The sequence below is a fragment of the Manis pentadactyla genome, chromosome 3 (assembly GCF_030020395.1).
Source record: "Manis pentadactyla isolate mManPen7 chromosome 3, mManPen7.hap1, whole genome shotgun sequence".
In the NCBI taxonomy this organism is placed as follows: Eukaryota; Metazoa; Chordata; class Mammalia; order Pholidota; family Manidae; genus Manis; species Manis pentadactyla.
This window is the reverse complement of record NC_080021.1, coordinates 93,097,046-93,123,430: the sequence shown is the minus strand read 5'-3', so window position 1 is coordinate 93,123,430 and position 26,385 is coordinate 93,097,046. Positions and strand designations below refer to the sequence as shown.

The following is a 26,385-nucleotide window of genomic DNA, read 5'->3' as shown; positions in this document are numbered from 1 at the left end:
TAATGGTTCTGCTTTGTCCCACACAAATTTAAGTCTTTATAGAACAGCTGGGACTAACTATAAATCAGAGACGTCAGATCTCATCTTTTTCCAAAAAGAACCTCAACTTATTAATCGTGCTCCTGAAAAGCAAGTAATGAAACAAAAAATACCACTCATTCTTAAACTCAGCTCTGGCAGGTACTTTTTCAATTAAAATTCTAAAAGTAAGTTTGCTTCCAGTTAGTCTGCTGCAGAAATCTGGTTAGTAATGCTACAACTGCTTCCATCACTACCAACTCCTCAGAAAAATCTTCTGACGGATATGTTATTTTTTTATGAAACATGGAACTAATAATTTATTCAGAAAAACTGCTAGTCAAATTGATTTATGCTCCAAAACTGAAAAATAAAATATTATTGATTCTCCAGAGACATCTAAGTTATTCTGTAAAGACAGAAACCAAATGTTTGCGTTATGAAAGCTGGTAACAAAGAACAAAAACCAGGAACCTTCTTTCACTATTTGATGAGTTTATTTTACAACCTGCTTCATAATCTATGTGGAAACAAACTGGGTGAGAAAGGGAAGCAATGGCTCATTTCCTGTTAGTTCTAAGATACACTTACATGTCCATTTTTATTCTTCAGCTCCCCGTGGCAAAGCAATACTTTGCTTGCTTCAATTCGAGGATCCTTCTGCCTTTCATTCAGATACTCCAGTTTGTCGATGTAATACTGACATTCTGATTCTCCTTTCTTCAAGTTGATATCAGAGAGAAGTCCTTGTATTATCAATATCTAAAAATTATCAAAAAACTGATGGAGCCTTTTCAGAATAATGTAGTCAGTGTCCCTACAGGGCTAAAACACCACATCAAAATGATAGAATTTTAAAGCTTGAAGGGAACTCTTGAAATCAGTTAATTCAGCCAGTCCCTTCATTTTACAGATGAAGAAACAGTTTCAGCCTAATTAGGTAATTTGCCCAAAGTTCTCCAGCTAGCTAGTGGAAGTGGTAAGACCAGAATCCAGTCTTTTGATTAGAATATTAATACAGATTGTGTCCTGCCTCTTTATTACAGTGTGTGGGGCACGAGCATATGGGGTGCTTAAAACATCCACCAAACACCTCCCGATGTTGAGTCACTATGCGTAATTGGGAGCAGCACTGCATAACTTTCTAGACAAGTTAATGTATAAATTTGGAAAACACAAGAATCATTAGTTGGACTACTTACAGCTTCCTGCAGAAGCTGAACATCAGGGTGGTCTTCTGGAGTATGTCTAAGAATTTCTTTTAACAATAAAGGGTACTTGACTAGGCGACTTCGGGGATTATCGAGGAAGCTCCACAGATCTAGTTTTCGGCTGAAGGGAGACTCAAGACATCGCTGGAGAAAGTCCTGGACTCCTGGGTCCTGTTTCTTTTGGTCAAGAAGAGCTTTGGCTGCCAGCTGGTTACTACAGTAGCCTTTGTAGGCATTCAAGCCTGGCAACTGAAGAGTGACAAGAGAAAACAAAGTACGGTAAGTTCCTGCTATGGTCAGTCCATTAGTAAGCTTTTAAACATGAAACATAGAGCTCACAGCTGTTCTGGAAAGCTCTGACAAGCTATGAGCATTGTCCTGCAGGTGATATTAGGGGGAGTAGAGTATTCTGGGCCAACACCAAACATCCTTTTCTAATTTCCCTAAGTTAGCTAAATTCAACCAAACACTCATGACTTTTACTTTCCCCAACTAGTTAGATGCTAGTCTTCTCTAGTCCCAGGATACCGTAGCCTTCCTGTATCACCTTCATCACCAACCTACAGACTGTTTCTCTACTGGACTATCCCTCACTGGATTACTCATGCAGAGACTGCCTTTTATCTCTCAGTTCCCAGTGATCCCTCCCACAACAGTGCCAAGCATCTGGCAGGCACTCAAATATTAATTGAAGGAATGAAACAGAAAATTAATGGCATATAATGTGAGAACTCTGTACAAGGAGGAACATATTTTTAAAATAAAACTGTATCATTCATCAAGTAGGTTTTTACACAGAGACTGTAAGTTCTTATAGCTACAAAAATTTGTTCAATTTTAATGCATTGTTTATCTCTTTTTATAATTCAGTTCCTGGATCAAGTGGTTCTGATATTCATTACAATGACAAGTGTGGCATGTACTTGTGAAAAACTATCTGGAGTAAAATACTCACTACATACCCAGTTCACAAGAATGTGACCAATCTGCTCCACTCTCCCATCAGGCTTGGTTGCTTCTCCTATTCTTGCCAACAAATCTGAAGCAAAAGAAAGCAGAAATACCAAGAACAGGTTTATTTTAAAAATAATTCAGCACTAAATTAGAAGTTGAGATTTAAACTTACTTGTATTCCTGCTGTTCAAGATTCTAAAGAAAATTAAGCAGCATATCTCACCTTCATGCAAAGGTATGTAAGCATCCAAGTCACCAAATATATGTGTGAGTTCCCCTTCTGACATGATAGACAACTTTAACATGGGGTCGTGGTATGCCTACCAAAGGGGGAGAAATGTGTCACACAGAGATCAAGCAAAGAAGACATTACGAGAGATCTGTACTTGAATGCAAGTTTGAGTAACTGTACAAAAGCCACTGTGGATTCTACTGTAAAACATAGAAAAAATTAAAGTATATCTTTGCTAATTCCCCTAAAAGACTCTCTCACTGACATTCATATTTGAAGATGTGTCTAATAAAGCTCATGTAAAAAAAAAAGTATTCACTAGTAGATATTTTCTGCTTCTAAAAAGAAAACTATGTTAGAATTTGTTAAATATAATTTCTAAAAAGCAGAGTGTATGATAAAAAGTTATACACTGACCTTTCTTGCAAGTTTGAGATCTTCAATTAAGTCCTGTTCACCTCGGGACATTTCATATATTGCCTAAAAAAATGGAGCAAACATCATAAGTCACCATCCCTTCCTCTGAGAAAGGAAAATTATGTACAACTGATATTCACCATTATTTAACTGATGTTTCAAACAGTCCTTTTTAAAGTGTCTCAGTCTGAAAACTAAAATTCAGAATGGAGTCTCAATGTTTTATATAGTGCCCTATGTTTTATAACTTTACCCCATTAAGAGTTCAATCCGATGAACCCCACTAATCACAAAGTGTTGCTTAGGTGTATTAAGAATTACTGTCAAATACAAAAATGCAAGTTGATTTTGCCTTAGGCATTAGTTTGCTAATCTTCTGGCAAAACACCTATTAACAAACAGGTACTATTTTTTTTAGTATAGGCCAATATATATGCTCTCACTACTGGATGGCAGCTTACCTCCTGACGTTTGATTTCTTGGGCAGTTAAAGACTCTCTCGTGTTGACGCCTAACGTCTCTGACCACAGGACGCTACTTCTCCTTTTGGCAGGTGTTGGGACTGTTGACCTGCGTGATGACTTTTGGGCAGAGGCTGGGGATCTGCTGTCACCATGACGTGTAAATGGCTAAACAGAAGAATAAAAGAGGTGAACAAAAGAGCAAAGCTTTGGAGGACACAGGAATTATTCTTTTGTTTTCTTAAAAAAAAAATAGACAAATTAGAAAACAAAATTCAGAAATTTCTCCAGGCATTTATCCAAGCTTCAATCTATCATTGTAAAGTATTATCAGCCAAAACTACTTTTTAGAAATAAAAGCTATCCAAGATCATGCTTTGATAGAAGATGTAAACTAATATAGTGAGATTAGATAAATATTGTTCTGGTATTTATTACCAGCATATTCCAAAGGGAAATTTATGCTTAGTAAGAGTGCAAACCTGTTTGTACACCTCAAGGAAAAAATACCAATTTTAGGCTTTTAGAAAAAAGCCTTCTCACTACATTACTCACCGCCAGCCCCACTCCCCCTTACCTGTACTCCATGACCAAAGCTTCTGGCTGCTCCATTTCTCACAGGAGAGATTAAATTTGCCAAGGATGTACCTCGAGTTAAAGGTCGAACTCTTTTATTGCTTGGTTCCTGTAAAAACAAAATCAGGTTATAGTAAATGTGTGTCTAGGTATAATGATTTTAAACAAGTTTGGACAAAATTGAGCCCTCTCAAAAGCTAGTATTTACATATTGTAAAGTACAGAACTTTATGGGATTCTGAAAATGAATGTTTTGTTCATTGTTATAATACTAAAAACACTATTGAGTAGCAATAATTTATAAAAAAATAAATGGTACAAAAAATTCCAGTTAAATACCAGAGTATCACTGAGAACATACCAAAAACTATCATTAAACACGAGAAAAACTAAAATTAAAGAAATGACCTCTAGAACACTATAGACCTTTTAAGTTTAACATAGAGAGTAATTTAAGAAAACCACACGGGTAAGATTCCTCAAGGGAGGAACAACCTAAGACAGGCACAGTCGCAGGGGGGCCATCAGGTGAGAAATTGGGGATCAACAGAGGTGAGGCTTAGAACCTCACCCCCCCTGTTTTGAGAGAAATCCTCTGCATCTGTGGATGTTTTGTTGCCCTTGTCTAGCTTGGATTAATACTTAGTCTATAGGCACACACCTGATCATCTACATTTGCCCTCTTACAGCACTAAACTATGTTTTCTACCTTTATCTTGCATCTACCTACCACTACAGCATTTTATTAAAAATAATAATAATAATAATAATAATAAGGGAGAAATGTGGGATTCACATATAAATCAAGTATAAAAATCAAACGAATAATCATATCTGACTTGATTGTTTATAGTTCATGATGCGTGATCAAAACTGAAAGTTTCTGTGATATGACTGCCCTTGCACTGTTCACCACGTAAGAACTTCACTATGTAAGAACTTGTTCACCATGTAAGAACTTATTCACTATGTAAGAACTTGTTCTCCATGTAAGAACTTGTTCGTTATGCTTCAGAAGATTGGAGACTGTTGAGAATTAGGCTTGGGGTTGATTAATGATTGTGCATTAAGTCCCCTATACAGAATTTTATTGTTGTTAACAACCATTTGATCAATAAATATGAGATGCCCTCTCAAAAAAAACAAAAAACCACATGATTATGAAAAATTTCAAAAGTACACAAAAGTGGAGAACAGCAGAATGGATCCCATGTACTTATCATTCAGCTTCAATAGTTTCTGGTGAAATAATCTGTTTCATCTCTGCCCCTGGTGGAGTATTTTAAAGCAAATCCTAGACATGATATAATTTCATTCTTAAATACTTCAGTCAGAGACTAGCGTTTAATTGCACACGTCTGGTGGAATGGTCAGTTCTGAAGGCAGGGAGGAGCCTGTCGTGGGAAGTGTTCTGCAGGGAAGGACGGTGGCCAAGGGAGTGAGTGCTCAGGAGTCCAGACTGCAAGGAAACACCCTGGGCCTCCATTTTCTCCTCGGTAGCAAGGAGTGAGTACTGAAACTTCTCTTACGAAGTTGTTATGAAGATTAAATAAGTTATGCTGAAAGGGCTCAGAACAGTGCTTGGAACACAGGATGTATTAGCCATTTGCTAAATTTAAAGTTTCTAGGAATTATCCCCACTTCCCAGTAAAGGTTGGGATTTATAAATAATTAGAGCCTCACTCATACATTTAACTCATTAACTTAACACAAATTCAGAGTAGTTATAATTCTATACGTATTGTTTCAAAAATAATAGTAGGATAGCAAACATCACTTATTGTTCAAGGGTCTCAAACTTTACAAACTGCATTATTCTTCTCTTACTGGTAGGAAAATGGAGGCATACAATTACATGACTCATAGCTATTGAAATCAAGAAGGCTGATCATAAAACAGTTGTATGTTTATAATGTTTGTGCAGTAAAGTCATTTGTTTGTATTTGATGCCTTTGACAACTGTGGCATTCTTGAAAAAATTATTTTGATGAGACTTCAGAAGGACGTATAATTAAAAATCACATTAAAATTACCATTTAAAAGTAAAAACTACCATTTAAAAATGACAGATGACACATTTTTTCCTCAAACTTCTTTGATATGACTAATGTCACATAAAAAAGTGAGCGAGGGGTGAGGAAACTGAGTAAAAATAATCCTCTTAGAATAATTTAAGAATAAAGTGGCAGAAACAGTTAACATTCTCTGGAAAGAGACTTAAGTGACTTGATTACTCAAAGAAGCAATTAGGCTCATTAAAGCTCCTCAGGGTTTACAGACGTATCAGAAAGGACTGACCTACGAAGTAAGGAGACTTTTGAAGATAATCAGACAATTCAGACCTTTGAAGACTTAAGAGGCGGAGCTCGAGACCAACCCAGCTCTGCCAAAATAATTAAGTCCAGAGTAACACTTTGAATATAAAGCCACTAAAGTGCAAATGTTAAATGGAATGAGAAAGAAACCTTCAAGATACATAGTAAAAATGCACACTGTGTGGCCAGAGATATGTGTGATTGCCTTTATAACACACATCTGTGCAAGCCTGGGGTGACACATGCATGGGCAGAAGGTCCAGTATGAGGCATTCCTTTCTGTTCAGTAAAGACAGTACAGAGTCCTCTGGATGAATGGAGATGCAATTACCTCACAAAGGAAGACAGGCCAATATTAAATAGAAACAAAGCAGTTGTCAGAAAGTTGTGTTCTCCTTTTTATAAACAGAGGTTAATTTCTCTTCCCTGTTTAAAGCCTAAGAAATTTGACTTCCTAGTGCATCACAAAACATTTAATTTCAATTTAAAAGTCTTTGGGAAGGTACTCTTCCCACCAAATTTGAAAGGAAAAAGTTAGTTTAGCTGGGAGGAAAGAAATTTTTGAAATACTTACCTTTATAGTATCAGGTATTGTACAACTAATACCCTGTAACTCAACATTATGTGATGTTTAAAATTAAAACTACAGAACTTAGATTTAGATAATTAAACATAAATATATTTAAAGCACCTTTCTGAAACTAAAAAAGACTTTGTTTATGCAGCCTCCCTTGGGTGGCAGGATATTATGTTCAGTAGTATTTGGTGTTTAAATACGTTCTGTGTTTAACATTTAGAAATTCATCTATAATCTCACTTCTTCACAAGGTACGTTATTCTTAAAGAGTTCTAGTCTAAAATGTCTTCGTAAGAGCAACCGGCTAGCTCAGTCTGTAGATCTTAAAATGTCTTGGTAGGAAAGTATGGTACTAAGGTGGGAAATACAGGGCTTGGGGTGGAGGACACCTTTGTAGTTTTCACATATGCTTTTGGGGATCCAATACTAACTTTATTGCCTTACTAACAGGATATGTGTGCAGAATGTTTGCCAGACACAACACAAACTTTTCAGAAGTAAGAAAGATTTTAATGAATAACATAAAAAGTGTGATTAAAATATAAAGGTGTTAATATTGGATATGGTTCACTACCAATTCAGGATACATATACACTATCTGAGAAAAAATATACAGAAAGCTTTTGTGGGTAAGTGATATGGATTAGTATTCATGGATCACCTATAAGGTTGGGTCAAAAATTTCTCACTTCTGCAATACAGGTTAGGATTTGGCCCATGTGTGAGCTACAACCAAAAGCAGTTTTTCTGTAGAGGATCAGCTGGCCCATTTAAATCAATTTGCTTTGGTTATTAAGAACCTAAACATTGCACTGTCACCAAACACACTTTAAAAACAAAGTTCTTTGAGAGCTGGTGTTGCACCCACATCTGCTGGTCCGCCAACACAGTGTTTGGAGGTGATGAAGGGAAGAGAGACCCATCCTACTGTCACCCAAATGGGGCTCCCATAATGGTGTTGCTAGTGTTTATTTTGTTGTGAAGTGTTGTTAACGGCGTTATGATGCATACACGCAGCCTAAAGAATGAGCGCAGGTCGTTAAACTATAGGTACCTCAAAATACAATCTGAAAATCTATGAGGATAAACACAGAATAAGCCAACTAGAGTTACATGCTCCTTTCAACAGGGCTAAAGTTCACTTAGATGAGAACAAACCTCAACACCCGCTAATATAAATTCATATCGTTTATTTTGCTTATTAGCTTTTAACCAGACTATCTGGGTTTAGCTAGGCAATCACATGATTATAGGCACTCTGTCTTTAGACCAAGTTTTTGATCAATCTATTTATTTTACTAATCCACTTGTAGTCAGATTTATGTCTTGAAATAGTTTTCTGGATATCTATAAACAGAAAGTGGTTAGAATCAATTTGAAGACTTTCACTGGTACTACCTTTGCAGATAAAAGCAACAACATGGAAAAATTCTGCTGGACGCTGTTTTTTTTTTAAGTTTTTCTCAACCAGTAATGGCAGTAAGAGGATATGTTTTAGGAGGTCTCGCCTATAGTAAGCAAACTCAAGACACTTAAAAAAAAATAGTATTTGTCAGTTTGTTTGGATTACTGGATGAATAATCTCCTCTGACTGGCAAAGACTTTAAAATGAGAAGAATGAAAAGAAAACTTATTTATAAAAAGATACAAATGAGTTGTGATCACATAGGATTTCTTCCCTTTCTACTTAGTAATAGAAACAGTCAAATTTAGTTATTTATTTATGTTCTAGTGCCAGTACTAAAGACCTGACAACATTCCTGGTGTTTATAATTTTTGGAATAAAGGTGTGCCAAAAACATGACTAGGGTCTGATACCAAACATAAAAGACTAGTCCTTGATGGTACAAAAGATGATCAGTTTCAGTATTTACAATAACAAAGTAGGACTTGCTCTACTCAAAGGAAATGCTTACATATGTTGAGAAAATTGAAACATAGAAGCAAAAGCCAAAATCAAACAGAGAAACAAAAACCAAAGCTAAGCCACACCAAATGAAAGCATACCTCTTAAAGATGGCACCTATTTTAACTACCAAAATGTGTATGTACGACACACAGCGCCGCTGAGGTATACAATAAGCTGCACATATTTAAAACATATAATTGATAAGTTTTGATATATGCACACAGCCACAAAACCATCACACAATCAAAACAGGAAGTATATAGTTAATTTGAATAAAGGAACGCTATTTCGATCTATCATGTAAGCAGTAATATAGTATACACTATAGAGTATTTGAAGCAGGGAGTATATATATTGTACAATGCAGTATAAAGAAAATAACCCATGTAGTACTAAATATTAACAGTCAAAATCCCATAAATGTCATAAAAATCATGACTTATGTTGATAAATGTTCATAAAGACCTTTAAAAACCACAATGACTTCACAAAGCAAAGAAGGTAGAAGCACCCCAAATAATAATGATTTGTTGGTTGAAATATTTTAACATATTTTTCATTCTGAAGAAAAAGAAAGTCATACACAATGAACGCATTAGACGTGGAAAGGAAAATAAAAAAGAGCACTAGGTGAGACAGCATTTTAGGGGCAATCTGTTCACTGACTTGCAAGGAAGGGACTCGTTTTCCACTCACTTCGTAAAGCGGTTTCTAAGACCAGGTAATAAAAATGAAAGTTAAAGTAAGCCACAACTATATTAAAAACCAGAAATGTCACCAATTTAATCAAACTGAGCAGCATAAACAGGGAAAATAGCTTGCTTTTTGTATAAAGTTTATGTACACTCAAGCTATGCTATGTATAGACACCTATCTATACCATAGTTCTTAGACTCACACCATAGTTTCTAAACACATCTCAAGCTTGCATATAAACCAAAGCCGTATATTTTAACACTCAGTAAGATCAAAAGTGTAAGATTACATTGTTATTAAATTGCTAAAAATCTTAAAAGTTCCATGGAGTTAGAAAACATTCCTCTGGCTTCATTTTTCTCTAAAAGTCTTACCTCTTGTTCTCTGAAGGACTGATAACTATTAACATCGAGGACTCGTATAGTGCTTTTAATAGGTAGGAGACCTCCAATCTCATTGTGTGCCACCATGCTTTACCAAGCATCCCTTAAAATCATGGGAGTTCGGCAACGTCCAAGTCAGCCCTATAGCGGAGCACTACACAGGCACACGGGCTTTTATTTCCAGGGATCGTTTGTAACCTCTAAACAATCTTTAATGGTGCTAGCATAATTTCATTTGATTTATGGCTTATTTTATAGTAGTTAACAGAAAAAATAGAAGGAGATGTTAAAAGAAATTATGTATCACCAGAAAAGTACTATAGAGAAAATACATTAGAATGTAATTGTCAAAATGAAAATGTCTATAGTTAGCCTAAATAGCAGAATAGATATTAATGAGAAATTAGCAAGGTAGAAGATGAAGTTGAGGAATTCTCCAAGAAAATAGCATAAAAGACTAAAGAGGTCGAAGGAATAAAAGAGTTAACATATAAAATAATTCCACATGCTCCAAAATCTTGCTAATACAAGTTCTAGAAATAAAGATTAGATACTAAGAGGGTGAAAATAATCCAACAAATGAGAAGATTTCATAAGGTTGAAATAAATATGGCTCTTTAGTTAAGATAGTCCAAAGAATGCCTACCAGGACGAACAATTTAACAAAAAAGTCTGACTAAACGAATATTAGACAAACAATCCCAGGGAGACAAAAGCAAAAGACTGGGAAAAAACTCTGCAACATGCATAATAGACCAGGGGTTAATATCCATACTACATAAAGAACTCAAAGTACTTTTTCCCCCTGTTTATTTCATTTAAAAATTGAGGAAACACATGTAACATATAATTGACAATTTTAAAGGGTAAAGTACTGTAGGGTTCAGAGGTATTAAGTATATGCACATTGTCGTACAACTATATCTACTACTCTTCTCCAGAATTTTTGACATCTTCTCAAAACTGAAACTTTGTACTCACTACTCCTCATCTTCCCCACCCCTCAGGTCCTGGTAACCACTATTCTACTTTCTGTCACTATGGATTTGACTATTCTAAATACTTCATATAAGAGGAATCATATGTTTTTCCTTTTGTGTTCAGCTTACTGCACTTAGTGTAATGTTTTCAAGGTTCATCCATGTTGTTGCTTGTATCAGAATGTCATTCCTTTGTGAGGCTGAATAATATTCCAATGTATATACGTATATACCATCTCTTGTTTATCCATGAGGAATTTTCTCTCTATTCCTAGATTGTTGGATTTTTTAAATCATGAAAGGATATTTTCATTTTCGTTTATTCCTTTTTCTGCATCAACTGAAATAACCATGTATTTTCCCTCCTCCCTTCCTTAATTCTGTTAATGTGGTGTTATTATATTGACTGGTTTTCATTTGTTGAGCCACCCTTGCATGCCAGGAATAAACCTTACTTGGTCACTGTATATAATCCTGCTTAATATGTTGCTGCAACTATTTTACCAGTATTTTGTTAAAAACTTTTGTATATATACTCAGAAGAGATGTTGGTTTATAGTTTTCTTTTCTTGTAGTATCTTTGTCTGGCTTTGGTGTCTGGGTAATGCTGGCCTCACAGAATGAGTTAAGAAATGCTCTTCCTCTTCAAGTCTTTGGGAGAATTTGAGGATTGGTGTTAATTCTTCTTTAAGTATTTGGCAGACTTCACCAGTGAAACCATCTGCTCAAGGTCTTTTTGTTGTTTTGGGGATGTTTTTGATTATGTATCCAATCTCTTTACTAGTTCTAGGTACATTCAGATTTTCTCCATGATTCAGTTTTGGCAGGTTGGGCATTTCTAGGAATTTGTTAACTTCCGCTAAATTATCTAATCTGCTAGTATAAAACTGTTCATAGTACTCTCTTATAATACTTTTTATTTCTGTAAATTGGTATTAATATGTCCATTTGCATTTCTGATTTTAGTAATCTGAGTCTTTTGATGAGTATTAGTTTATAATAAAGTATAATATAATACCTGTCCTAAGACTTATATATCATGTCAGTCCTACTTTCTAAAACTAATTTTATAAAATAATGAGCAATAGAAAAGAACAGTGAAATCTACAAGGTTTTCATAAGAAGAAAAGTATAAGGAAAAAAATAACATACCTACAAAGAAAAAAAAAAGCATAATAGAAAAACATGCTCACAAAAAAAACTGTGTGTTCCAAAATTAGCTATGAAAGAGCATATGTCAGAAGGGTGATAAAGTTAAGGAAAGAATTAGAAATATCCAGAACCTGAAATCAGACAAAAAGGATGCCTGAATGCTTTTCAATGGATTACCTCATTTTCTAGGGCCATGTACCTTTTATTTGATTCACTGTTTGTTATTGATTAGGTTTTTTATTACAACCATAAGGGTTACATCTGTAAGATGTTAACTCTGTAGAAAACTGATAGCACTGCAAATATTTTAGCAGGTAGAGATGCACAGGCCATTATTCTGCTTGCACCTAATTTAGCAACCTTATTCCATCACTCTTCAGTGATTACAGTTCTTCCACATTTCCACAGCACTCTGACCAGCTTCATTGTTCTGCTGGCTCACTCATTACTACGTAAATTAAATCTTTAATAGGTCTTCACTCTTCAAAGTAAAAAAAATGCATAGCAAAACAGAAAAGCCAAGCTACAACAAAATGAAGAGAAAGTGTTTCCCCCAAAACCTTTAGTTTGTCAGACAGCACTGAGACCTACATGCTGTCAGCATTTGTGCACAAAGACGTGGAGAGAAGACAACTGGACTTCTCTGGTGGCCCTGAGCAGAAGGGCCCTCAGTGTCATGAAAGCAGGAGACTAGCCTGGGAAGGACTCCAAGGATTGAGTTCTCAGGCTGAGAGTAAGAACACCGCCATGCAGTAAGGTCTATTGGTTCTGAAGCAGTCTGGGCCCTAGAAACTCTCGAAACTAACATTGCTCTGAGAAAAACTTTAAGGAGTAGGATCCAAATTGGGCAAAACAGAATAAGAGAAACAAAGACAAGAAAAAGTTCAGATAAAGGAGAGGTAGGTGGGTCAAAAAAAGGAAAGCTCTCAGATAGCCTGAGGGTTGTAGTTTTAAAAATCACTTTGTGAAAACAATAGAAGAGAGAACTCAGAGTTACAAAGCGGAAAAAGAGGCTATTTGACCCACTCCTCTTAACTAAAATTACAGGAAAACTTACTGCACTTAAAAAGTAACAGAAAAAAGTCATGCGCCCCATTGAAAACTATGTAAAGAAACAGAAAATGTGGAGTAGAATAATGTCTTTATAGCACAAAAGCAATAAGTGACTTGTCATAATTACACACAGAAAAGAATTAGTTCAGTAATTTGAAAACACGGTAATTTGTACATCCTTACTATGACCTATATGTAAAAAGCAAAAGAAAATGACAAGTAAAACATAAAACTGGTAACCACGAATCTAACATTTATAGTAATGCCATAGTAATTTGTAAAAATGTAGACTGCTGCTGTCTTTGAACCATGGGGAAATCAAGTGAATAATTAAGTCAGTATCTCCAGGAACCCAGATTTTTGGTGCAGTTGAAAGAGATCTAGATAATAAGACTGACAAGATTATGTGAAAAACCCTTAGCCTTGAATTTGAAACAGTATAAATTCAAGATTTATTATATCTTAAAAAAATTACAGATAGAAAGTGTCTTTGAAGAAATATTTGCTGAAAACTTCCCCAAACTGGGGGAGGAAATAAGCGATCAGACCACGGAAGTACACAGAACTCCCAACAGAAGGGACCCAAGGAGGACAACACCAAGACACATGATAATTAAAATGGCAAAGATCAAGGACAAGGACAGAGTTTTAAAGGCAGCTAGAGAGAGGCAAAAGGTCACCTACAAAGGAAAACCCATCAGGCTATCATCAGACTTCTCAGCAGAAACCTCACAGGCCAGAAGAGAATGGCATGATGTATTTAACGCAATGAAACGGAAGGGCCTTGAACCAAGAATACTGTATCCAGCACGAATATCATTTAAATATGAAGGAGGGATTCAACAATTCCCAGACAAGCAAAAAGTTGAGGGAATTTTCCTTCCACAAACCACCTCTACAGGGTATTTTAGAGGGACTGCTCTAGATGGGAGCACTCCTAAGACTAAATAGATGTCACCAGAGAAAATAAAATCACAGCAAGGAAAGCAGACCAACCAAATACTAACTAAAGGTAAAAAATAAAATCAACTACCCACAAAAGCAGTTAAAGGAAACACAAAAGAGCAAGGAATAAAACAACCAACATACTAAAGAAGATAACCTTGAACCTTTAGTAACCAAGAATCTAAAGCCTGCAATGGCAATAAGTACATATCTTTCAATAGTCACCCTAAATGTAAATGGACTGAATGCACCAATCAAAAGACACAGAGTAATAGAATGGATGAAAAAGCAAGACCCATCTATATGCTGCTGCTTACAAGAGACCCATCTCAAACCCAAAGACATGCACAGAATAAAAGTCAAGGGATGGAAAAAGATATTTCATGCAAACAACAGGGAGAAAAAAAGCAGGTGTTGAAGTACTAGTACCAGACAAAATACAAAATAGACTTCAAAACAAAGAAAGTAAGAAGAGATAAAGAAGGATATCACATAATGATAAAGGGCTCAGTCCAACAAGAGGATATAACCATTATAAATATATGTGATCCCAACACAGGAGCACCAGCATATGTGAAACAAATACTAACAGAACTAAAGGAGGAAATAGAATGCAATGCATTCATTTTAGGAGACTTCAACACGCCACTCACTCCAAAGGATAGGTCCACCGGGCAGAAAGTAAGTAAGGACATGGACGCACTGAGAGGAAAAGGCCAAGGAAGAAACACAAAAGTTAAACAAACCAATTACGAGCAAAGAAATTGAAGCGGTAATCAAAAAACTACCCAAGAACAAAACCCCAGGGCCAGATGGATTTACATCAGAATTTTATCAGGCATACAGAGAAGACTTAATACCCATTCTCCTTAAAGTTCTCCAAAAAATAGAAGAGGAGGGATACTCCCAAACTCATTCTATGAAGCCAACATCACCCTAATACCAAAACCAGGCAAAGACCCCACCGAAAAAGAAAATTACAGACCAATATCCCTGATGAATGTAGATGCAAAAATACTCAATAAAATATTAGCAAACCAAATTCAAAAATGCATCAAAAGGATCATACACCATGACCAAGTGGGATTCATCCCAGGGATGCAAGGATGGTACAACATTCGAAAGTCCATCAACATCATCCACCACATCAACAAAAAGGACAAAAACCACATGATCATCTCCATAGATGCTGAAAAAGCATTTGACAAAGTTCAACATCCATTCATGATGAAAACTCTCAGCAAAATGGGTATAGAGGGCAAGTACGTCAATATAATAAAGGCCATATATGATAAACCCACAGCCAACATCATACTGAACAGCGAGAAGCTGAAAGCTTTTCACTGAGATCGGGAACAAGACAGGGATGCCCACTATCCCCACTGTTATTCAACATAGTACTGGAGGTCCTAGCGACAGCAATTAGACAAAACAAAGAAATACAAGGAATCCAGATTGGTAAAGAAGACGTTAAACTGTCACTATTTGTAGATGACATGATATTTTACATAAAAACCCTAAAGACTCCACTCCAAAACTACCAGAACTGATATCAGAAAACAACAAAGTTGCAGGATACAAAATTAACACACAGAAATCTGTGGCTTTCCTATACTATCAATGAACCAATAGAAAGAGAAATCAGGAAAACAATTCCATTCACAATTGCCTCAAAAATAATAAAATACCTAGGAATAAACCTAACCAAAGAAGTGAAAGACCTATACCCTGAAAACTATAAGACACTCTTAAGAGAAATTAAAGAGGACACTAACAAATGGAAATTCATCCCATGCTCTTGGCCAAGAAGAATTAATATCGTCAAAATGGCCATCCTGCCCCAAGGAATATACAGATTTGATGCAATCCCTATCAAACTACCAACAGAATTCTTCAATGAACTGGAACAAATCGTTCAAAAATTCATATGGAAACACCAAAGACCCTGAATAGCTAAAGCAATCCTGAGAAGGAAGAATAAAGTGGGTGGGATCTCACTCCCCAACTTCAAGCTCTACTACAAAGCCATAGTAATCAAGACAATTTGGTACTGGCACAAGAACAGAGCCACAGACCAATGGAACAGAATAGAGACTCCAAGCATTAATGCAAACATATATGGTCAACTAATATTCGATAAAGGGGCCATGGACATACAATGGGGAAATGACAGTCTCTTCAACAGATGGTGCTGGCAAAACTGGACAGCTACATGTAAGAGAATGAAACTGGATCACTGTCTAACCCCATACACAAAAGTAAATTCAAAATGGATCAAAGACCTAAATGTTAAGTCATGAAACCATAAAACTCTTAGAAAAAAACATAGGCAAAAATCTCTTGGACATAAACATTAGTGACTTCTTCATGAACATATCTCCCAGGCAAGGAAAACAAAAGCAAAATGAACAAGTGGGACTACATCAAGCTGAAAAGCTTCTGTACAGCAAAGGACACCATCAATAGAACAAAAAGGTACCCTACAGTATGGGAGAATATATTCGTAAATGACAGATCCGAAAAAGGCTTGACATCCAAAAGATATGAAGAGCTCATGCACCTCAACAAACAAAAAGCAAATAATCCAATTAAAAAACGGGTAGAGGAGCCGAACAGAGAATTCTCCAAAGAAGAAATTCAGATGGCCAACAGACACATGAAAAGATGCTCCACATCACTAGTTATCAGAGAAATGGAAATTAAAACCACAATGAGATATCACCTCACACCAGTAAGGATGGCCAGCATCCAAAAGACAAACAACAACAAATGTTGGCGAGGTTGTGGAGAAAGGGGAACCCCCCCTACAGTGCTGGTGGGAATGTAAATTAGTTCAACCACTGTGGAAAGCAGTATGGAGGTTCTTCAAGTGCTCAAAATAGACTTACCATTTGACCCAGGAATTCCACTTCTAGGAATTTACCCTAAGAATGCAGCAGCCCAGTTTGAAAAAGACAGATGCACCCCTATGTTTATTGCAGCACTATTTACAATAGCCAAGAAATGGAAGCAACCTAAGTGTCCATCAGTAGATGAATGGATAAAAAAGATGTGGTACATATACACAATGGAATATTATTCAGCCATAAGAAGAAAACAAATCCTACCATTTGCAACAACATGCATGGAGCTATAGGGTATTATGCTCAGTGAAATAAGCCAAGTGGAGAAAGACAAATACCAAATGATTTTGCTCATATGTGGAGTATAAGAACAAAGAAAAACTGAAGGAACAAAACAGCAGTAGAATCACAGAACCCAAGAAGGGACTAACAGTTACCAAGGGGAAAGGGACTGTGGAGAATGGGAGGGAAGGGAGGGATAAGGGCAGGGAAGAAGAAAGGGGGTATTATGATTAGCATGTATAATGTGGGGGGTGGGGGAAAGGGGAGGGTTGTGCAACACAGAGAAGACAAGTAGTGATTCTACAACATCTTACTACGCTGATGGATAGTGACTGTAATGGGGTTTGTGGGGGGGAATTGGTGAAGGGGAGAGCCGAGTAAACATAATGTTCTTTATGTAATTGTAGATTAATGATAACAGCAACAACAAGAAAAAGTAAATACATAATATGTATTTATATTTCAGCCCTTAGATAAATGGTAGCATATACTACAAAGAAAAAAAAAATTACATATATTTTGTAGCTCTTGGAAGAAAAGGTCTATCAAACCTCTAAGATATGAGGTGAGGGTCTGTCTTGCCAATAGGTTTCAGACGCTACGGATTCAATGTGACCAAAGAAATGACAGTAGTAACATGCTTTGGGGTGAAAGTGCTTATTACCCGGTTTGTTATCACAGCCGTCGACCACTAGCATTTCTGCCTCCATCCAGAGCACTGGGTGGAGCTCTCTATATAGTGTAATAATATGTCATTGCCTAAAGGTGTGGAAGTGGTAGCCTAACAACAGGCCAGTTACATCATCAGGTGGTTTAAGTTCAGTGAGGATCCTGGCCATAGGAACCCTAACTTCCCCACAGTCCACCTGTGCATAAAATGAGAGTTCCTGTGGCCAGGATTCTCACCTGGCCATGGTTGACTAGCTCACTGCACACCTGTGGGCAATACATGGCTGTTGACTCTATATAAAGAGCTCCACCCAGTGCTCTGCACACAACACGGTGGTAGGGCTGCAAGGCTGCTGGAGAACAGAGAAGAGGCTGGAGTGGTGGCAGCGCTGAGGAAAGAGGTCCAGAGGGCGGCTGTGCAGGATGACTGTGCAGAGAGGCCCGGTGAATGGCTGTGAGGACAGAGGGGCCCAGAGGTTGGCTGTGCGGACAAAGGGGCCCAGAGGCAGAGACTGGCTTGCTGCATACAGACTTGCTCTGAGTTAATGAGATTCTACTGATTGACCTGCCACCTGGAAATAAAGTTGGGTATAACCCTTTCACCCCAAAGAACATTTTGCTGTCATTTTCTTTGGTCACACTGAATCCATAGCGAACTGGCCTGGGGCTGAAACCCTTTGGCAAAATATCACCCCTCAAGGATTCTCGCCTTACAATCTACATGCTCTCAATCTTCCTCAATGGTCCCTGTGCGAGAAAGCTGGGGCACTGTAACCAGATTCCACAACAGTAACAGGCGATAAAAACAACTTAGAGGTTAACAAAAATTAAGTACAACAAGATTTTGACACAGATAACAAAAATTATAATAATCCTCAAGCCAGAGGAGGTTCCTAATCCACAAAAGACCTTAGGGGCGATAAAACACATGTTTTAATGACAACAACATAGGCAAATCTTGTCCATGAGGTAGGATGCATGCAAGAGAGTGGTTCTGTGATAGGACTGTAGCAGGAAGGGGGTCCCTTCCAGGTCTAGTATACCATACTTTTACTCCTTTCCCCACCGGGGTTACTGAAGGGTCTATATATAGTGTTACTGGAGGTGCATGCACTGGCCATAATGATAAAACAAACTGCCCGGTAAGAATCTCCTACCTTCTGGCCTTTCAGGATACACTACTGTGACCTTTGGGGACCATTCTGCGGTCATTCCAGTAGCTGTGTCCACACAAGTCATGGTATAACGATATCCTTCTGACACAGGTAGAGGCCCAATATAGTCTATCTGCCACCTGACGAGGGGTATACCCCTCTTAGCTATTGTCCCATGTTGCTGTGGAACTCGGCATAAGTCCCATTTGGAGCACACGGCACACCCCTGCCAGGCTCTACTCACTTCTTCAAAAGTCAAAGGCAAGCCCCACCGACTGGCTACAGCCCATATTGTCTTTTGCCCTGCATGCAACAAACACTGATGTAACCACTGGGCTACATCAGAGGCAGGCTTTCCTTCTAACCAATGTATCAGGGCCAATTCATCTGCTTCATCATTTCCTGGGGATGCCAGTGGCAAATGACCTGTCACACGGTAAACTGTAATTATTTTAGTCTGACTACAGGTCCGTAAGTCTTGCCACAATTCTTGTCCCCAAATGGGTCAGTGAACAGCCAGGCAGTTGGCATGATACCAGGTTGGTAGCCAGAGGGTCAAGCTCTGATAGGCAGCCCAGCTGTCAGTGCAGACAACTATAGGGGAGGGCTCCTGGCTGACCACAAGCCACACAGCCCACAGCTCTGCCTATTGGCTGCTCTTCCCTTCACCATCTTCCATCCATATTGTCTCAGTATTAGGATGGAAAGCTATGGCCCTCCGTTTTGGGGCCTGCCCACAGCTGGAGCTGTCTGTGTACCACGCATCTTCGTGTATAGGGGCTCTTCCCGCCCAATAAGGACTTTTGGCTACTAATGGTTCAAAAGCAAGTTCTTCCTGCTTTTCACTATTATATGTCACCGGCCTCGATAAACATTGGGAGATCTTCACTCAAGGGGTTACTAGAGAGGGCACTATGCTGCTGTAGGTAAGCACCCCACTTGGCCAGTGTGGGCGTTTGTGCCACACCGCTCCTTGGCTTTTGGGTCCAGTCTCACACCCAAGCCAAGATGGGAGAGTTGGTTATTAAGTTTATCAGGGCCATTCCAGTGATGGGTTCTGTAGCCAGCAAGCATGATATACGGCAGCCAGTTGTTTTTCTATCAAAGTGTATCGTACCTCTTCCCCTTTCCAGAGTTGTGACCAGAATCCAATAGGTTGGCGAGTTCCTTCAGGCTGCTGCCAGAGACACTGTCTTCAGTCACATGTGCATCCAGCTCACAGGGCCTTGATGGGTCTATCACACTCAGGGCCTTAATGGCCTTGACTGCCCATTTGGCTGTAGTAGAGGCAGATGCACAAGTCTCATCCTAGTCCCACCTGATGCCCTTTCATACCAACTGGTATAAGGGCTTCAGAATTTGTGCCAAGTGCGGGATAAACTCTCCAGTAGCCTAGAAGATCCAGAAACTCCTGTAGCAATGCTACAGTTGTAGGTGTAGGAAAAGCCTGGACTTTACCTATAACTGCTTCTGGTATAACTTTGGTCTCACCCAACTAGATGACGCCCAAGAATCTGACAGACAAACCAGGTCCCTGAACCTTGGTACTGTTCACAGCTCATCCTTTCTCCTGTAGATGTTGCAGGAGTTTACATGCTACACCTTCTAGATCTGAAAGAGAATCTTATGTGAGCATGCCATCATCAGTACAATGGTACAGCCACACCACTGGCGGTTTCTCCCATGTAGCCACGTCCTGGGCTAAAAGTCCGTGACAGATGGTGGGGCTGTGGAGGTATCCCTGTGGAAGGATGGTGAAAGTCCATTGCCATCCTTCCCACATGAAGGCAAACTGCTCCTGACTTTCCTGCTCAATGTCAATGGAAAAGAAGGTATTAGCAAGATCTACCACATAATGGTATGTTCCTAGTTCATGGCTGAGGGTATCCATCAGGCCTGCAATAGAGGGGACAGCAGCATGCATAGGGGGTATGACTTTATTCAGTTCTCTGTAATCCATAGTCACATGCCAGGAGCCATCTGGCTTTTTTACTGGCCACACTGGGGAATTGAAAGGACTATGGGTGAGCTTTATAATACCCACCTTTTCCAGCTCCTGGAGAGTTTCTCCAATCTTTTTATGTTGTCCAGGCAGTTTGTATTGTTTGGTATTAGTCACCTGCTGAGGCACAGGCAGAGTTATGGGCAGGTGCATACCATGTCCCCTCAGAACTGCCTTCACCACAAATACTCTCAGTCTGAACTCACCTGCAGTGGTCTGCAACCAGAGACCCTGCAGGATATCAATCCCCCAAATATACTCAGGCATAGGAGATATAAACACAGTATGCTCTTTTTGGGGTAGACACCCTATTCCCAAAGGGATTTGGGCTTGTTTCACTCAGCCTTATCCCTATATCCATCTATGATACTGGGGTCTCGGGGAACCTGCTCAGGGTTACCATGAATCAGTGAACATTCAGCCCCTGTGTCCGCCAGAGCCAGGACACATTGTATGTTCACTTCACTGGGGACCAATGGATAGTTATTTAAACATGTGGCCTCCTGTTCCCCCCTGGTCCCTCAGGGAAGATACCTTGACCTTCCCCTCAGTCAAACTGTGTTCCCCAATTGTCTTCCTGTGTGGACTCGAGTGAGGTTGGCTCACTCTCCAGGAGGAAGTCTTGCAAACACACAGGTCGGACTTGTAGCTCTGGCTCTGACCTCTGCCTCTTTGGTCTTAATGGCTGGAACTGCTGCTCTGGTTTCAGCTGTTGCCATAGCTCTAGTAAGATCTAATTTGACTTTCCATCTAATTTCCTTTCATCTGCTCCTGCCAGTATTAAATCAATCCACATCTGGGTCCTGGTAACCTTCATGGGATCCTTTAAGTTTTTCTTGTGAGGAGAAGACCTTATTTCTCTCCGTGTTCTCATTGCTTCAACCTCTCCTAAGTCAGCTACTGTATGTGTCACCTTGCTTATGGGCTGGCCTAAGTGAAGGGAAAGAATGGCCAGTAGAGACCCAAAGATGGATATGGGAGGTATTTTAAGCATAGTATTTCTCAACCCAGTAGTGAAAATCTCTTCATATTGGCCATAATTCTCTGGACTATACATGGCATTTCTTATGCCTAGCTCTCATAACACCTGTTGGAGCTCAACATACATCTGCCATCTAACAGGAGAGGATGGTAGATCACCCTGATTGGGCCACACAGCACGAAGTGCAGCTATAAGCCAATCGAGGAGGGAGTGATTCCCTGGGGTCTGATGTGCATTTTGTAATCGCTTCCTGCTTTCCCATCTCTGATCCCAACAGAACAATTTCATCCACCCTACAGACGCAGGAGCCAAGCTGTTATTGACTCTGACGGATTCTGCCTAAAGCGGGAGCCCAAATCCACCAGCTCAGTCTGACTATAGGGGTGGGACATAGAGTGCTCCATGAGGGGACTGCTCCTCTCCTAGGGGAACTTTCAATTGCTGGGTCTTCATTTTATTCACAACCACTGGGTGTGCTTTCAATACAGGAGGGGTCAGTGCCTCGGGCACCACCCCTTCATCCTTCCCCAGCTCCTCCATTTCCGGGGCTGATGGCACCTTTCTCTCCCCTGCCCCGAGTGCCTTCTCTGCTATGACCTTTAGCTTTTCTACCGTGCCTCACAGCAATGCCAGCTCAGTCTTCAGCAGCTCTTACCTTCACCTTAGTTCTCCGCATCTGGCGTTCTCGTGCCTCCTCCTGTGCTTCCCTGAGACAATCCACTGTCTGCCCCCTCCTATGGGCAGCCCGCTGAAGCACCCCTCCCATAAGGGCAGCCTTTCTTTCTCCTTAGTAATCAATGAACACTGTGGACTTCGCCACTTCTCTTGTCAAAGGCTTTCAGCCCCTGGCAAGTTCGCTGTGTGGGCCAGTTGGGGTTCCTATGGCCAGGATTCTCAGGGAACTTAAACCACCTGATGATGTAACTGGCCTGTTGCTAGGCTACCTTTATGGAATAAGCTATTATTGCACTATATAGAAACCTCAGCCCAGTGCTCTGGGCGGAGACAGAGACACTAGTGCTCGACCTACCACTAGGGGAAGACACTTGGTAATAAAGCTTTTCATCCCAAAAGAACGTTTGCTGTCATCTTCTTTGGTTACACTGTGACTTGCAATGGGTTTCACCCCCCAGAAAGTAGCTATGATTTTTTCATTTGTACTATTTTATAAACTTATGGATATGAATACACTTGTTGTATCATGATCCACTTCAATTATAACTCTTACTATGATCAAATCATCACATCTTTGGCCACTGGGTGCTACTTCAGGATGGCTCCTATGTCCTTTCCCCCTCTGCTTTCTTAGGCATAATTCACATGGTATAAATTTAAGGTATGTGACATGTTGATTTCCTGTGTCCTACCGAAATTCATTAGAGAATTTTAATAAATAAAATTCATGATTTTAAAAACTGGTAAAGGAATGAATCAAGCACTTGTTCTGCCTTTAGTATAAATTAGTACTTTGTAGTAACCAAGTGGTTATGAGGGGAATTTTCTTTTTACTGAAATGTTTCAGTTAGTAAACAGAAGGGCTGATAAAGTACAGTACCACCGCTTTGCCACCTCCAATGAAAAAATGGATCTAGGAGATGATAACTAATTTTGAAAATAGCACAAAAAGATATACACCTCCCCGTGTGAAGCACACAGTCAATATAAAGAATCTCCAGACCTAGCCACCAATCAGTTGAAATATAGGGACAGAGGAACATAGAAAATGATACCAGGGGGATATATTCATCAATATCCAGGCTGCTGAAAGCTCTATAGGAAAAAAGACATGGTTTCTTTAACAACAAAAAAATTGCAAGAAGACAAAGAGCTAGAGAGAAAACTTATAGATTAAAAGATACTTAGAGATAAAATCAATCACTGTGTATGGACCTTATATGAATTTTAATCAAACTTACAAGATGAACAAGAACAAAACCAAATGTGTGAATACTGAATTTGATGATACAGATGAAATGACAGAATGTCTAAGATTTGCTTAAAAAGTAATCTAGGGCAGGGTAGGTGAGTGGATAGATGATGTGAAATGGATCTGATGGTACACTGATAATTGCTGGAGCTGGGGTGAAGAAAAGGAGGATGATCTTTAAGTACAGTTGACCATGGATTTTATTGTGGTAAACTGCAAATACCGTCTTATTTTTGTATTTGATTTGAAGCATATCTTAATACCCAAGGTTGTCCTTTCACACTATTTTCTTCCTTTAAATACAAATTTAAAAAATGTAACTAAAACTGTTTTGAAAAAGCCCAACACTTAAAATACATAATTCTTGTATAAAGATGTTGTAACCACACACACACATGTGCGCACACAATCTGGCCTCCTGTATTTGCTAAAATGTTGATGACACACCTATAAAAATTTAATTTTTAGAAAATAACTTAGCTTCAAAGAAGTAGCAGCTGTCATCCTTAAACATGTCAAACATTTTAAAAAAGTTACTGAAAAATATGTAACTTCTTCATAACAATGTTTAAAAAAGTTTCCTTAAAACCAAGATGGCTCTATAAAATTTGCCAAATCACAAAAATAGAATAAGCAATTTCAAAGATGCCAGGTGTTTGGACTTAACTACAATTTTACACAAAAGGATACATAATTATTTTTAAGTGTGCACTGAGTTTTAGTTTATCGTAGGTCACACACTGTCAACCCATGGGCTATAACTGACTTGCAGGCAAGTTGTCCGGCTTGCATGGTCCAACAGTTAAAAATCAGGAGATTTCACATAAAAATCTTTATTTTGACAGTGCCACACACAGCAATAGCTGGAGCACAGCAGCAGCTACCTCTTCTAGGGAGGACATGGCACTCTTCTTTCACCATACCTGCTTTCTTTTTATTTATTTGTTTATTTATTTATTTATGAAGGTATCATTGATACACACTTACGAAGGTTTCACAAGAAAAACAATGTGGTTTTTACAGTCACTCTTATTATCAAGTCCCCACATACCCCATTGCAGTCACTGTCCATCAGTGTAAGAAGATGCCACAGAGTTCCTATTTGTTTTCTCTGAGCTACACTATCTTCCCCGTGACCCCACACACACCATGTGCACCAATCATGATACCCCAAAATCCCTTTTTCCCTCCCTCCCTCCCAACCTGTCCTCCCCCACCCCTCCCCTTTGGTAACTGCTAGTCCCTTTTTGAAGTCTGTGAGTCTGCTGCTATTTTGTTCCTTCAGTTTTGCTTCATTGTTATACTCCACAAATGAGGGAAATCATTTGGTATTTGTCTTTCTCTGTGACTTATTTCACTGAGCATAATACCCTCTAGCTCCATCCATGATGTTGCAAATGGTAGGATTTGTTTTCTTCTTATGGCTGAATAGTATTCCATTGTATATATGTACCACATCTTCTTTATCCATTCATCTATTGATGGACTCTTAGGTTGCATCATATCTTGACTATTGTAAATAGTGCTGCGATAAACATAGGGGTGCATATGTCTTTTTGAATCTGAGAAGTTGTTTTCTTTGGGTAAATTCCTAGGAGTGGAGTTTCTGGGTCAAATGGTATTTCTATTTTTAGTTTTTTGAGGAACCTCCCTATTGCTTTCCACAAAGGTTGAACTAGTTTACATTCCCACCAGCAGTGTAGGAGGGTTCCCCTTTCTCTGCATCCTCACCAGCATTTGTTGTTGCTAGTCTTTTCTACGTTGTCCATCCTAACTGGCGTGAGGTGATATCTCATTGCGGTTTTAATTTGCATTTCCCTGATAATTAGTGATGTGGAGCATCTTTTCATGTGCCTGTTGGCTATATGAATTTCTTCTTTGGAGAAGTGTCTGTTCATATCCATACCTCCCTTCTTTGCAGATATATGTCTGGTCTTCTCAGGCATTTGAGTTTGTGATTACTAGATATGACCTAACATCATTTATGGGAGGTTTTCTCTTAATTTTTAACAAAGTAGTAGAGCAGAAAAAACAATTTATCTATGAGAGCCAATATTATTCAGCTTTGCACTTTAAAAATGCAAAAGAAATCAGCATTCATATTCTTACAGCACAGAAATAAAATTCTACCTGTGTATTTTTAAATTGCTTTTCTTTGACAGAGTAGTATAAGGCTTACCTTCAGATCAAGGCTGCTAAGGCTTACAACATCATCATCTTTCTCTCTTCGTTTTCTTTTCTATAAGAAAAAAATGGTTTCATTTTTACATGGAGGGGAATGCATGTAACCCATTAGAGTGCATACAACTAGTAAAATTACTTAAAAAAATAGCCTTTGGCTGTATTCATAAGAAATTATTTGGGATGCTCATAAATTATCTTTAGCATACATACTGTCTAAGGAGCCCCCTGACCAAATCATGTGTTTGTGAAGTGATTCCACCCTATTAAGTAATTTACTTATGTAAAGTTTGTAAGAACACCACTCTTACGTAAGTCAAGGAATGTTAGAAAAAAAGTAAAATATGTTTTACACATAACGGGAAACAAGTTTTCTTTTTAAAGGAACATATATATTTTTCCCATGGGGAGAGTTATCTTTACCATAAAACTTTTCTCATGGCCCGAAGTAAGATTTGTTGTTTGA

At 38.6% G+C, this 26,385-nt stretch overlaps 1 protein-coding gene across 2 annotated transcripts in view; it reads right to left on the bottom strand.

Moving 5' to 3' along the window:
- The window catches only part of LOC118913913 (neuroepithelial cell-transforming gene 1 protein-like), a 56,940-nt gene that overhangs the window by 2,812 nt on the left and 27,743 nt on the right, over positions 1–26,385 (bottom strand). Inside the window, exons 3-10 of one of the 2 annotated variants that reach the window (XM_057498124.1) lie at positions 25,918–25,977; positions 3,871–3,978; positions 3,294–3,461; positions 2,833–2,895; positions 2,407–2,503; positions 2,192–2,268; positions 1,221–1,478; positions 610–780 (exon numbers count right to left, since the gene is read on the bottom strand). In XM_057498124.1, coding sequence (XP_057354107.1) covers positions 610–780; positions 1,221–1,478; positions 2,192–2,268; positions 2,407–2,503; positions 2,833–2,895; positions 3,294–3,461; positions 3,871–3,978; positions 25,918–25,977 — 1,002 coding nt within the window. Of the gene's footprint in view, positions 1–609; positions 781–1,220; positions 1,479–2,191; positions 2,269–2,406; positions 2,504–2,832; positions 2,896–3,293; positions 3,462–3,870; positions 3,979–9,740; positions 9,955–25,917; positions 25,978–26,385 lie in introns of those variants that run through there. The other variant, XM_036888230.2, reaches the window with a different exon arrangement.